At 33.7% G+C, this 15,846-nt stretch overlaps 1 protein-coding gene across 8 annotated transcripts in view; it reads right to left on the bottom strand.

The window, feature by feature from the left end:
* Nucleotides 1-15,846, bottom strand: part of FAM135A (family with sequence similarity 135 member A) — a 120,830-nt gene that overhangs the window by 88,769 nt on the left and 16,215 nt on the right. For 7 of the 8 annotated variants that reach the window (XM_078447049.2, XM_078447053.2, XM_078447051.2 and 4 more), the window contains exons 2-3: nucleotides 15,245-15,360; nucleotides 12,552-12,631 (exon numbers count right to left, since the gene is read on the bottom strand). In XM_078447049.2, the coding sequence (XP_078303175.2) occupies nucleotides 12,552-12,631; nucleotides 15,245-15,321 (157 nt within the window). In that variant the 5' untranslated portion in view covers nucleotides 15,322-15,360. The remainder of the gene's footprint in view (nucleotides 1-12,551; nucleotides 12,632-15,244; nucleotides 15,361-15,846) is intronic. The other variant, XM_078447056.2, reaches the window with a different exon arrangement.

Here is a 15,846-nt window from a genome sequence, read left to right as displayed (position 1 = left end):
CATTTTCATTGTTATAATTTAGGAGTGAGCACTATGTCTTACACATAATAAGCCCTTAGCATGTATTTATTGAATACTTGAACTTTCATCAAACTTAATTTAGTGCCCTAATTTCTTGTTGAAAGAACTCTATTGTCACTTTGCCTGTCAGTTATCTGCTAACCCAAACATCTGATCTACACTTTTAGAGACCTGTGATAGAGGCCTATGAGTACTTACATTAAGTTGTGATAATTTATGTTTTATATTTTATTCCTATCATTATCTTTCACATTTATATTCCCTTCGCTTAAACAGCTAGTACTGATATCTGTTATTTATTTTGTGAACAAGTGAGCATTCATTCAACCATAATTTATTAAGCTTCTAAAGTATCGGGAACTAAGAGATATGAACATAAATAAGAACCCTGCCCTTGTTTTCAGAGTTCCCAATCTAGTTTGAATAGAAACATTCAAGCAAGTAATTGGACTACAATGGGATAATCTCTTAACTCCCTATTTTGGAGGCCAAAGCAAATGCCAATGTAATTATCACTATCTCTTAAGCCAGGTAAAAAGACAATGGTTTTGACAGAAGGAAGCTGTTCAATCTAGGGAAAACAAAATGGAGGGCTATAATGCCAAATGGACTCAAGTTTCATAAGCTATGCCAAGTTTATTGAAAGATCTAACTCTGCTGAGTTTTCCATTCATGATTGGTGAGCTCATTCAGTTACTATTAACAGTAATGGATTAGTGACATAAAATGAAGATTTATTTATTTAAACCTTCCTCATTTTATTATATTTTTTTAATTTTCTTAATGTTTGTTTATTTTTGAGAGGGAGAGAAAGTGAGTGGGGGAGGTGCAGACAGAGAGGGAGACATGGAATCCAAAGCAGGCTCCATGCTGTCAGCACAGAGCCTGATGCGGGGTTTGAACCCACAAACCGTGAGATCACGACTGGGGCCGAAGTCAGATGCTCAACCAACTGAGCCATCTAGGCACCCCAGAATCTTCCTCATTTAAAAAAAATTTTTTTTTAATTTTTTTAATTTATTTTTGAAGGAGAGAGAGAGAGACAGAGAATGAGCGGGGGAGGAGCAGAGAGAGGGAGACACAGGATCCCAAGCAGGCTCCAGGCTCTGAGCCATCAGCACAGAGCCCGACATGGGGCTTGAACTCACAGACCACGAGATCATGACCTGAGCCGAAGTCGGACGCTCTACCGACTGAGCCACCCAGGCACCCCAAATCTTCCTCATTCTAAAAAGAGCAATCTCCTTTTATGATTCTTGATGTTTGATTGTATTATAATAAAATAAATAACAAAAAATTATAAGATGTTAAAAAGATGTTTATAGAAAAGTGTTATGAAACATAGCAGAGGAAACTTCTAAACTAGGACAAAGGAGACAATGAGGTGGAAAATACATGCACAAAATATGAAGTAAGTTAGAACTCTTCAAATGTGAGAAACTGGAAGTGGTTCCATGGGGAGAAATCCACAAGGAAATGGTAGGAAATAAAGTTAGACATGTAGGATAGGGTCAAATCATGAAAAATCTTAACAACTCAGCAAAACTGTCAAAATATTTCAATGACTCTCAAAGGAAGGCCAGGAAAAGCTGATAGCTGGGAAAAGCTTAAGGAGACAACTAACAAGGAGGAAACAGATGGTTCATCTACCAGCATGTCAAAATATTTGAAGCTTTATTTCTAGTGGCCAATTAACTACCGCCAAGGCACATAACTGGGACAACCCCTCCTTACTTTGATAGCTAGTCCTTATTTCCACCCTTTTTTCTTTTTTTAAAAACGTTTGTTTGTTTGTTTGTTTATTTATTTATTTATTTATTTTTGAGATAGAGAGAGAGAGGGGGAGGGGGAGAGAGAGAGGGAGAGAGACAGAATCCCAAGCAGGCTATGCACTGTCAGTGCAGAGCCTGATGCAGGGCTGAAACCCACAAACTGTGAGATCATGACCTGAGCTGAAATCAAGAGTTGTATGCTTAACAGACTGAGCCACCCAGGTGGCCCAACCTTCCTTTTTTCTTGATATTAATTTGTTCTTAACTGCTATCACCTGTATAAAAGCACTGGGTGGTGGTAGATAGGAATACATATACACGCAAAAAATTTTATCTAGAATAAATGACCTTAGAAAAACTCTGGTCAAATACAAATAACTGGAAAAATTTTTTTATTGTTCAAGCAGGGTTGATTTCTTATTAGTCCAAATGCTTATCTAGCTGTGAAATTTTTATCAAAGTAGAGAAAAAAATATATATATATATAGTAATAAGACCTTCCTCACATATTATTGTTTGAAGTTTTATGCAATTTCCCTTCTTTCTCCTCATGAATAGCAGTCTCATAGAAAAACTATATAGAAATTTTTCTAAAGATGACATCAAAATGCCTAATAGGTACATGACAAGATGTTCAACATCACCAATCATCAGGGAAATGCTAATCAACAACACAATGAGTTATCACCTTACATGTATTGGAATGGCTATTATCAAGAAGCCAACAGACAATAGGTGCTAACAAAAATGTGGTGAGAGGGAAACCCTATCCACTGCTGGTGGGAATGTAAATTGGCCTGACCACTATGGAAAACAATATGGAGGATCCTTAAAAAATTAAAATAAGATCTGCCATAGCATCCAGCAATTTCATTTCTGGTATATATCTAAAGGAAATGAAAAGATTTCAAGGAGATAAATGCATTCCTATGTTTACTGCAGCATTCACAATAGCCAAGATACAGAAACAATGAATGAATGGATAAAAAAGATGGGGTATATATACACAATGGAATTTTATTCAGCTGTTAGAAAGGAGACTATCTTGCCATTTGCAACAAGATGCACGGACCCTGAGCACATTATGCTAAGTGAGATAGGTCAGAAAAATAAAAAAATAATGCATTATCACTTATCTGTAGAATCTAAAAAACTCAAAGTCGTAAAAAACAGAGTAAAATGGTAGTTAACAGGGGATAAGGGGGTGGGGAATAAGTTTGATGTTATTTAAGAATACAAACCTGTAAGGAGTAGTAAATAAGCCATAGATATCTACTGTACAGTATAATGAATATAGGCAACAATATTGTGCTACAATTATATAATGTCAATAAATATTACAACAATCACATTATAATAAACAAATGTATCAAAGCAACACATGGCACACCTTAATTTTACATATTGTATGTCAAATTTATCCAGTAAAAAAAGAAGAAGAAAGTAATTGTTTTATTTTACTACTACTAGCTACCATCTACAGAGCACTTACGTGCCAGGCACTGTGCTTTATGTATATTATTACTAATCCTTTAGGCAATTTTATAGTGCAGGAACTAATCTATTTTAGAGATACCAAGGCTCCAATAATTTAAATAATTTATCTAGGAGCAAATGCCACTGCTGTTTGCCCCAAAGCCTGTGCTCGGTCTTCTATGTCACACTGATAAACTAGTTTAAACATAGGTATGCAGTACACTCTTACATATCACAGAACCCTTACACTAGTAAGAAGTAGGTGTCTCATAGGGGAAGAAAAGACCCAAAGGAGGTATAGAAAGGTTAAACCATACCACTCAGTTATCCTGTGTTATTAGTAAGGCTAATTCTTGAAAACTAAGGAAGAAAAGGCACATATATGATTGACGGGCAACTCCTTCTTCATGACTGTCCTTAAATCAAGTTGTTTCTGAGATCCTAGAGTCCACCTTATTTCAGTTTTTTAACATCTGGGGTAATTTAGGGTAGAAACAGAGGACATGACAAAGGGAACCAATATTTATTGAACATTATACCAGGTCCCTGTATCTAATTTTCTCATTTAATTTTCACAAACACACTGTAAGACAGGGATTATTTCCCTCCACTGATTAGGTAATTCTCAGAGAAACAGAGTAATTTGCTTAAGACCAAAAGCTAGTAAGTGGCAGAACAAGACTTACGAGTGAGTGGCAGAACAAATCCAAATTCAAACACTATCTACAGATTAAGTTAGTTTTATAAGCATAGAAATGCAAGGGTAGGTACTTAGATTTCCTTGACAAGTTATAAATTCAGGGGTCTTTTGTGAGATCTCTTCTTTCCCTCGGATTTCCCTTTTTGCCCTTGGTCATTCTAGCTCATTCTTCTTATCCCAGAAATGGCTTTATTAATATAAAAAACATTGTAATTTACATATTAACATGAAATGTTATCCTATGTACTTACTATGCTGCACAATTATATATATCACAGGAAATCATCAAAATAACTTTATTATAATTTTTAGCTCTGTACATTAAATGGCTCACAAATAGTATACACAGTAAGTCAAAACGTGACTGTTTCTCATTCTTTCTTATAGTACCAGAAGTCAAATAATAATATTTTACATATATACAGCCCTTTACAGTTTACTGAAAACTTTTACTTAAACACATAACAACCCTGTAAAGCAGGTAACACATTTCACAGATGAGAACCTGAGGCTCACAGAGGTTAAGTGAGTTTTGCAAGATAACATAAAAGGAAGCTGGTATCCTGACTCCAAATCACTACTTTATTAACTACAACAGAGCCACATCTTTGAATTTACAGCTTCTAAGATATACCTATAGCTACCTCTCTGTAACAGGTGACCCAGATCAATACCAAAATGGTAACTAGATTTGTCTTGTCTTGCCAGAAACTTAAGATCCTTTCTTTATGTTGGATAGTCGTTTCAATTTTATAAGTACTCTCCCTCTCATGTTACCATAAAAATGAAAAGCTGTTTACTTGTTTTCAACATTTGGAACAAACCCATAGACAAAGCACAGTAAGATTTAACTACAGTTACAAAACAGAATATGAATGTTAGAAACTTTGATAACATAAAACAAAGGATATATTTAACAAGTTGAAAGGTGGAGGAAAAGAGAAAATTTGAAAAAAGAGGCATTACAAAATAGGATTTGTCTTATTTGCTAAAATTGAAAATGGAGGTTTAAACAATATATCATTTAACAGTTACAGCCAAAGTCAAAGAAAGAGTCAAAGAATGACACGGGCATAATGGCATCTCCTAAAAAGTAGAGAAGAGAGGGAGGAAGTAGTGTAATCTTCAGTTGTCATTTATCATACCAGGTAGTAAAAAAGCCTATATAGAGGAAACCATTAGAACTAAAGAAATAGTGAAAAGTGGATGCATCTAGAGAAGTAACTATGTTTTCACTACCAATCTTTCTAGACTAATAGATTTTTTAACTATTTGTATTATTTGCAAAAAATTATTTTTTTTAAGAAAAAAGGGATGGGTGGATATTAAAAAAGCAAATAAAACAATGTATGTTTCTTTCTAAAAAAATGCTATCGTTATTAGAAACGGGGAGTTGTTATTTGCACTTTTTATCACAATAGTACATAGTGCTCTAACATTTCAAACTGGGGACAGTTCCTTAGAATCAAGAATGACTTCTTTGTTGTAGAAGTCTGTAAATATTTTATTAATCAATTTTCAACAGCTCTATAAATACTCATTGTCTTTTATGACTGATGCTATTGCAGATGACAGCTATTTCCTGACTCAAACCTCTCACTGTCAGCACAATTTCATGCTGGAAATAATTTAAATGTGTTGCAATAAGCTGTATGATACCATCTAATTCCTACATCTAACTTGCCCTTCTGCAACTGACAGACAAAATCAGTACTTTCTTTCTTCTTCTAAAAGTTTTCCAGAAATATACACAAAGTATAGGAATTATGGTAAAATACAGTGCTGGAAAGGAAAGGTCTTAAGATGATAGTACAAATCCAACAAGAAAAATAGGGTGTGTAATAAAAGTATAGAGAAAATCCAAGCCCTTAGAAGAAAAAGTGAATGTTTAAGGAAGAGAGGTAAAAAGAGAATAAACACACCAGATAAAGAAAAATTACCCCTATTTGAATATATTTATGTTATCATGGATGAGTCTAGACATCAAAGATCTGTACTTATTAAAACAAAGTCAACCAAATTCACAGGAATAATTTCTAGAGAAACTTTTGGGAAGGATACCTTTTCCTAACAAATTTACTAGTATTAAAAAGATACAAACTCCAGGAACTCTTAAATACTATTTTAAAATGAAACACATCTTGGAAGAGAAGGGGCATAAAAAGAGAACCAAATCAGTACCTCTAAGACTAGAATACACTGGTTGCTTTCTTTGTGCTTGCTCTCTCTCCCTCTCTTTTGTTCTTCCAGATCGCTGATAAGGAAAAATTCATCTGGACATGAGAACATTATTTTGCATCTACTATACCTAATTTTCATATGTTAAACATTTAACATGATAGGCTATCCTGGGGTACAATGGCAGAAAATACAACTGAAATACCAGATTCACATTATCACAGAGGTGTTCAGAGGATGAAACAAGAACCTGTGGGGTACTACACACATATAAAAGATTGTCATGCTGGGAATGGTATTGGGATGAAGAAAGATGCACACCTCGTGATTTGTTAAAGGTCATTTTATTTGTAAAAATCCATAGATATGATCATGTACCATAAACAGGAAAGATATTCTAAACTAGAGAAAAAGAAAATATACTGATATAACATTAAAAAAGATATATTTTTAAGTGTTTATTCATTTACTTTTCGATAGAGAGAGACAGAGAAAGCACAAGAGGGGGAGGAGCAGAGAGAGAGAGACAGAGAGAGAGAATCTCATGCAGGCTCCACATTCAGCATGGAGCCCAACATAGGGCTTGATCTTCACAACCATGAGGTCACAACCTGAGCTGAAATCAAGGGTCAGTTGCTTAACCAAATGAGCCACCAAGGCACCCCAGGATAAAAAAAGATCTTGAAAAATTATATTAGGTATTACATTTTAGACATGAAAGACAAAAGTTTGCTATTAAAAAGTATGAAAGAAGTTAACACTTTCTTCTTATGTTCAAAATCTCGTTCTCATGTTCTTGATTTTGGCTGTTATAATTTAATAAAAAAGATGTAAACTCTTAAAAATTTTCTAGTGTAATGCTATAAAAATGCACACATAAATAATGTTTTCACATACAAACTAAAATTATATATTATAAAATCCTATTGCTTTCCAAACCCAAGCTTTCTCTTTTAAAGACTGGTGTCTGCTATCAACTATTTTTAAAAGATGCTTCCTTTCCACACACTAGTAAATTATCAGATAATTGACATTTCACAGTCAATAACACACAGTTATTAGTATCAGAAGCTGGTGATAGTGACAATGACTCAATCTGGACTTACACCTAATAAAAATCCAACCAAAAATAAACAAAAAACCTAAACCAAAATCACAGTGACAATGTCCAGGAAAAGGCACTTAAGGCACTTAAAAAGCAAGTACTTAGGGGCGCCTGGGTGGCTATATTTGTCATAATGTCAAAAGAACATTACTTTGTAAATGATATTAACTACGTGTAAATTTCTGCCAAACAAATAACCTAGAAAAATCTCAAACAACTTACACTTATACCTCAAGATACTAGAAAAAGAACAAACTAAGCCCAAAGTAAGCAGAAGGAAGGGAATAACAAAGATTGGAGTGGAAATAAATGGAATAGAGACTAGAAAGACAATAGAAAAGGTCAATGAAACTAAGAGTTGGTTTTTTGAAAAGATAAAAAGAACAAACATTTAGGTAGACTATGAAAAAAAAGATGACTCAAATAATTACAAATGAAAGAGAAGACACTATAACTATCCTTTGTAGAAATACAAAGGGTAAGAGACTACAATGAACAATTATATGCCAACAAAGTACATAAACTAGAAGAAATGGGTAAATTTCTGGAAACATACACCTTACCAAAACTGAATCATAAAGAAACAAAATCTGAACAGACCAAAATGTGAAACATTGAATCAGCAATCAAAAATCTCCCAGCAAATAAAAGCCCAGGACCAGATGTCTTCACTGGCAAACTCTATCAAACATTTAAAGATGAATTAATACCAATCCTTCTCAAATTTTTCCAATAACTGACCAAGAAGTAACATTTCAAATTCATTTCAAAAGGCTAGCAATACCAAAGACACTACAAGAAAAGAAAATTACTGGTCAATAACCCTGATGAACACAAATGCAAAAACCCTCAACAAAATACTAACAATCCAAATTCAAGACTATTTTATTTAAAAAAAATTTTTTTAATGTGTTATTTATTTATTTATTTATTTATTTACTTCAATATATGAAATTTATTGTCAAATTGGTTTCCATACAACACCCAGTGCTCATTCCAAAAGGCGCCCTCCTCAATACCTGTGTTATTTATTTTTGAGAGACAGAGAGAGAGAGAAAGAGCGCAAGAGAGCGCTCAAGTGGGGGAGGGGCAGAGAGAGATGGAGACACAGAATCTGAAGCAGACTCCAGGCTCTGAGTTGTCAGCACAGAGCCCGACACGGGACTCAAACTTATGAACCATAAGATCATGACCTGAGCCGAAGTCAGAAGCTTAACCAACTGAGCCACCCAGGTGCCCCTTCAAGAGTACTTTAAAAGGATCATACACTATGACCAAGAGATTCATCCCTGGGACGCAAGGGTGATTTGACACATGCAAATAAATGATATACCATATTAACAGAATGAAGGACAAAAATCATGATCATTTCAGTAGATGCAGAAAAAGCATTTGACAAAATTCAACATACTTTCATGATAAAAATTTCAATAAATTAGGCATAGAAGAAATATACCTCAACATAATAAAGGCCATACAGGACAAGCCCATTGCTAACACCATACCCAACAGTTAAAAGTTAAAATCTTTCTTCTAAAGTTAGAAACAAGAGCACCCACTCTTATCACTTCTATTATTGGCAGTCCCAGCCACCGCAATTTGGCACTAAGAAGAAATTACATGCATCCAAACAGGAAAGGAAGAAGTAGAATTATCTCTTAGTGCAGATAACATGATATCAAGATTCCACCAAAAAGTTGTTAGAACTAACCAATAAATTCACTAAAGTTGCAGGATATAAAATCAACATACAAAAATCAGTTGCTTGTCTATACACTAACAATGAACTATTCAAAAGAGAAATCAAGAAAGCAATCCCATCACTGTGTTGCTCACCTGTAACTAATATAATATTATGTGTCAACTATACTTCAATTAAAAAATAAAAGTAAGTTTTTCTAGTATGTTTATTTCATAAATTTAAAATCACTCTATTATTTAAAAAGGAGAGAAATTCATTTACAATATCATCAAAAATAATAAAATACTTAGGAATAAATTTAACCAAGGAGATAAAAACCTGTACACTGAAAACTATAAGACACTGATGAAAGGAACTGAAGAAGACACAAATGAAGGAAGAGAGATCCTGCGTTCTTAGATTGGAAGAATTAATGCTGTTAAATGTCTACACAACCCCAAGGGATCTATAATTCAATATCATCTTTATCAAAATTTCAATGCCATTTTTCACAGACACAGGAAAAAACTATCCTAAATTCATTTAAAGCCATGGCAATCTTAAGAAAAAATGAACAAAGCTAGATGCATCACACTTCCTAATTGCAAAGCTATAGTATTACTCTTACGAGGCTATAGTAATCAAAGCAGTGTGATAATGACATTTAAAAAAAAGTACACAGACCAATGGAAGAGAACAGAGCCTAGAAATCAACTCACACACATGGTCAACTAATCTTTGACAAGGTACCAACAACATATAATAGGGAAAGGATAGTGTCCTAGTGGTGCTGAGAAAACTGGATATCCATATGGAAAAGAATGAAACTATACCCCTATCTTATATCACTCACAGAAATTAACTCAATTGTATTAAAGACTTACATTTAAGACCTAAAACCAAAAAACTCCTAGAAGAAAGCATAAGAGAGAAAGCCCTTGACCCTGATCTTGGTAATGTTCTTTGGATTTGACCCCAAAAGCAAAGGCAAAAATAAACAAGTGGGATTACATCAAAGTACAAAGCTTCTGCAGAGCAAAGGAAACCATCCACAAAATGAAAAGAGAACCCACAAAATGTGGAAAAATATTTGAAAATCATATGTATCTCAGGGGATTAAAATCCAAAAAAAGAGCTCACATAGCTCAATAGCAAAAACAATCTGATTAAAAAATGGGCAGAAGATCTGAACAGACATTTTTCTGAAGAAGACATACAGATGACTAACAGATACATATAAAAAGTTGCTCAACATCACTACTCATCAGGGAAAATGTAAATCAAAACCACAAAGAGATATTACCTCACATCTACTAGAATTGCTATTATCTAAATGTCAAAATATAACAAGTGTTAGCAAAGACACAGAGAAAAGGAAACCTTTGTGCACTGTTGGTGGGAGTGCACACTGGTGCAGCCACTACAGAAAACTTTATAGAGGTTCCTCAAAAAATTAAAATTATAGCTACCATAATGATCCAGCCATCCCACTCATGGGTATATGTTTGAAAGAAATGAAATCAGTATCTTGAAGACAAATCTGCACTCCCATGTTCAATGCAGCATTATTCACAATAGCCAAGATATGGAAATAATCTAAGTATCTGTCAGTGGATGAATGGATTAAGAAAATGTGGTATCACACACACACACACACACACAGAGAGAGAGAGAGAGAGAGAGAGAGAGAGAGAGAGGTCTTATTCAGCCATAAAAAAGATGGAAATCCTGCCGTTTGCAACATTATGGATGAACCCAGAGGGCACTATGCTAAGTGAGATAAGTCAGAGAAAGAGAAATACTGCGTGGAATCACATATGGAAACAAAACAAAACAGTCAATTTCCTAGAAACAGACAGCAGAACTGTACTTGCTAGGGGTTGAGGGATGAGAGAAAGAAATGGAGAGGTCAAATGGTGTAAACTTTCGGTTCTATTTAATGCACAACATGGTGACTACCTTTAATAATAAAGTTTTGTATACTTAAATTCGCTAAGAGTAGATCTTCTGTTTTCACTGTACACACACATGCACAAATACACACACAAAAAAGAGTAAACTGTGAGGTGATGGATGTGTTAATTATCTTGATTGTGTCAATTATTTCATAATGTACATGTAACAAATCACACTGTATACTTTCAATATATGAAATTCTATTTGATTAATTCTCAATAAAGCTGAAAAAAATAAATAAAAAGGTCTTTTTTTCAACTGGCAACTTTAGATGACACAATAGGGAAGACATTTAGTTTACTAGGTTAAGGAAGTTCAAAAAGGGAGGACCAAATCTATCTTGTAATATTAGTGGTTTTAACCTCTGTGTTTCATAGAAAGTAGACTTACAAAAGTCCAAGTGACAATAAATATATACTTTAATATGTATGCCAGGCCAACACATAAATTGATTTTTTTTAAAAGAAAGAATGTACATATTTTTGGTCATAAGCAAGAAGTCTCCCTGAGCATTTGAAGAGTCTTCAGAAAGAAAGAATAAACTCTCCATTTTATACAACTCATTAAAATTTATCATAATCTAGCATTTTAGTACACATAGGATACTAAAAAGATAATCCTAAACACTTCAAATTCCTAAAATATTTTCTTAAATTTAAAAAAATAGAGTGAATTATGGTCAGCATAGCTTTAGTGTTAGGTGTATTTTATTTTTAATGATGCCTTCAAAATTCATTATTCATATTTGACATATATGTTAACTCGCTAGAATGTTTCATTAACCATTTCATTTCCTAAATGCATAGAATGGAACAGAGTATACTGTATCAGGAAAGCTAAAAAATGCCCACTGATTATGTCAGGACCACCAGTTTGGGCTCAAACATTTTAATGCTGGTCTCTCCACAGAATATAAGTAAATTACTGAACTGCTATAATATATCCATCTTATACCTTATATATTGCTTTCTGGCATTTGTTTTGTTTTTTGTTTTGTTTTGTTTTTTTTTACTGTAGTTAATCCAGACCAAAATGTAGCTAATAAATATTCTCAAAGGCATACTATAAAACTTTATCATAAAACACCTTTGTAATCATATATCAAATTATATGTACACATTCACTGTATATTTTTAAAAATTACATCTTACATGATGTAATTGATATCACCCCTACTTATGTTTGTTTTCATGGAAATTTCACATACATTCTTTCATTTGTTCTTCACGAGAAGTCAAAAGACAAGGAACCTATAATCATGCTTGTTTTACTGAGGCCTTAAATATATTTCTTATAAAAGGTATTATAATGATACCCTTTAGTATCTTATATTTGTAATTAAAAAATTGTAATTTTTTTAAAGGAAGAAGACTTTTTAAAAAATTTGTTTTCAGAGAGACAAAGTGTGAGTGGGGGAGGGACAAAAAGAAAGGGAGAGAGGGAGAATCCCAAATAGGCTCTGAGCAGGTCAGTGCACAGAGCCCAATGTGCTCAATCCCACAGACTGCGAGACCATGACTTAAGCCAAAATCAAGAGTTGGATGCTTAACCAACTGAGCCACCCAGGCACCTCCAAAATAAGAATAATTATTAAATGTTATTATTAGCCATTATAATGCTGCTTCAGATTTTCTTAAATGTTAAAAGTACTCCTTGGCTTACCTGCTGCATGTAACAAACTAGCTTCTACTCTGTGAGGAACTCTTGGTGGAATTTTCATAGATGCACGTATCTGGTAAAAACTAAAGAAAAATAGACAAAAAAATGATTTCAAAAAATATTTTAAAATATGCAATGCCCCAGTATCTATGTATCTGTATGCATTAAACAATAAAATTGTTCTACTTATATCAGTTTCCCATAATATTTATTACTGGTGAAAAACAACAAGATCCACAGATCAAATACCAGCATGAATAAAACCCAAAGGGAAACCAGCATATATAAAGGTGAATGAGAGAAACAAAAGAAATATATACAGCATTTCTTACTTTAAATAAGAGAATGTCATAGCAACCAGAGGAGTTAGTAAGGCATCTAAGACTTTCACTGCTTAATTTGGTTTATAAATCTGGACTGGCCTTATACTTGTTTTGGACAATACCATCTGGCAGAGATGAAGAATGCTAGTTGCAAGCCTAGGTCTTAAAAGGTCTTCTTGCATAGATTCTCTCTTTGGACCCTGCCTCCTCTGTGAAAATAAGCTGGAGGATGAGAGATCATAAAACAGAATTGAGTCCACCCAAGTAAGGCCATTCTGTATCAGCTAGCACCCAGCCAACCTTCCAGTTGAGTGTGAACTCATAACTGAGCCCAGCAAAGTCAGCCAGGCCAGCCCAGATGACCAAAACCATTCAGCTAATCCAGAGACTTGTGAGCAAAAATAAATGTTTATTTTCATTTCAATTCAAGCTTTGTGTTTGAAGCTTTGTGTTTATTATTAGTTGCATATTGCCATAATACATATTAATACACAAATTGGTAACTTTGAAGTAGTATGTACCATAACGAAAACTTCAAATATATGGCATTGATTTGGAGACTAATGTAAGTTACAATTACAGAAGCAAGAAAAATGGGTAAACTACAGAGATTTTAAAAATGGTAACCCATGTAATATATCACAGAAACTTTTGTAAAATACACTGTCAGCAATAACTTAGAAGAAGTTGGACAATGTATCTAAGAAACTTCGGGACTTGAGCAGGCTAATTTCCAGGCAGAATGATGAAAATGTCAACTCGTTGCTCCTTGCTAAGTATCATAAGGTTTTGCAAGAAAGGGATGAGCTAAAGAAAGAACTAGTCACTTTACAAACAGGACCTAGAGGGAATATAGATGGACTAGAACTTGCTAGATTGGAAAACAAAACTCCTTAAAGATTTTCCAAATAAAATGCTGCCATGGACAAAGATCATACCAAGAATATGACTATAAATCCCTTTCTTAAGATTGCTACAGAAACTAAAACAGTGTCTAAGTAGACATTCAATTTGACAAAAGGACTTTTAGGAAATTTAAGGGCATGATCCCACAGAATTCTGATCCCCAAATAGTGATTACATCTAGTAGTCATGTCTCAAAAGACAATTGTGGGTGTGGGTTCCAGAGCTTGGAATGAACTGTATCAGTCATAGAGAAGCCTCATAAAGTTTTTAAGTAAGTTTTACTAGCCTAAGAACTATCAGCTTAGACTCCCAGGCTGGTCTCCTAAGTTGCCTAGTCAACAGAATGGAGTGGAAGTAACAAGAGTGGCAATTCAAGGGGTCCTGCATCCTCTGCTCTCCTTCTTTGACTCCTGTCTCTGCCATAAAAACAAGTTCAGCCTGTCCTGCTGAGGAGTGAGAGACCATGTAGAGTAAAGCAGAGGACAGCTGTTTTTATGTTTTCAACAAGATGGCAAAGCCAAGAGCAGCCAAAAGTAGTAAAACAAAACAAAGCAAAACAACAACAAAAACTAATAGAAAATCTCTCTCACCCAACTTCTGTTAGTCAGAGTTCCGTTACTACCACTCTTAGTACATTCCTTCAGGTTTTTTTCCCTGAGTTACTGCAAGCACTTCTAAACTGTCCCTTATGCTTCTATTTCTTCTACAACAATCAATCTAATATATCACAATCTTCATCATGTTAGTGTTTATTGTAATAATAGTGATAATTTCATTCTTACTTGGAAACCACTGATGGCTGCCCAAATCCATACTGTCAACTCTTCTCCAGACACTAAGAGCCCTTCACAAACATAACCTTTCATTTCTTTACTATCTTTTCTTCTGCAATTCTCCTAGAGAATATCTAATTTACTAAATATTCTTTAAAATAGCATATTCATTCCTATTTCCAAGGCTTGATTCATGCTGTTCTCTCCTACCAAGAGTTTTTCACTTTATCTTATGCCTACTTTGAACCGCACTCTCCATAATGACTTTCCTAACATATTAACCCAGAAAAAATGTCTTTCTGTTCTGATTCCTAGAGCACTTTCTATATACACTTCTTGAAAGATCATCATTTTGTTTCCACTTAGCTGTTTTGTGCATATATTTTATTTTTCCCATACACTATAAGCTTTTACAAGCAAAAATGAGATCTTACACATTTTCATAAAAGTCCTTTCAAGGCTCAGTACAAAATCATAAATGCACATTACATATATTCAGCATTATCATTAAATTCATATGAATAATTCTTAAACATCTACTTTAAAATAAAATTTTTCTAAGAAAATAATTATTTGAATACAGTTCATTGTTTTCCTTATATATACTGGAATATAAGTATGTAATTAAATTTAAATGGAAACGGTACACCTTTTCCTATCCAAGATATATAATCTTCATGATTAAAATACACACCCTCTCTGAAATAAATCCACATTGTAGAACTTGTTTAGCTCCACAGAGAATTCTACCATTGCTTGAACTTCAGTCATTTTCAATTTATACTCAGAAGACAAATCTGGTGACAGCACCTTGGTAAGAGAAGGCAGAAAAAAAATCACGAGAAGCACAACAAAATGCCAACTTAAGAAAACCATTAATATTTAAACATATTTCAGAGTATGATATATAGGCAGAAAATAAAAATGAAGCAATGAAGCAAATTAGTTCAGTGTACCTAACTTAGTCTATCCCAACTAAAGAGCACCAGAATCAACTAAATATACTTACTAATAATTTATGTACTAAATAGCAATAATCTATAATTTCAGGTATGTTCTAACAGAATGCATTTTCTAAGATTTGTTTCCCTTTGTGACATCTATGTGATAATAAATAATATAGCAAACTGCTAAAAGAAACTCTGGACTTTATCTATTACAGATAAAATAGTAAAGAAAAAAGTAAACAACCTAATTATTCACATTGCACATAAAGGCAACCCCAGAGTCAAAAAGAGAATTAGCATTCTTTAATTTCCATTAAAATTCATGAAGGGTTTTTTCTGTTACATGAAG

Source organism: Panthera onca, chromosome B2 (assembly GCF_046562875.1).
Source record: "Panthera onca isolate mPanOnc1 chromosome B2, mPanOnc1 haplotype 2, whole genome shotgun sequence".
Taxonomy (NCBI): Eukaryota; Metazoa; Chordata; class Mammalia; order Carnivora; family Felidae; genus Panthera; species Panthera onca.
This window is presented reverse-complemented; position numbering and strand designations above follow the sequence as displayed.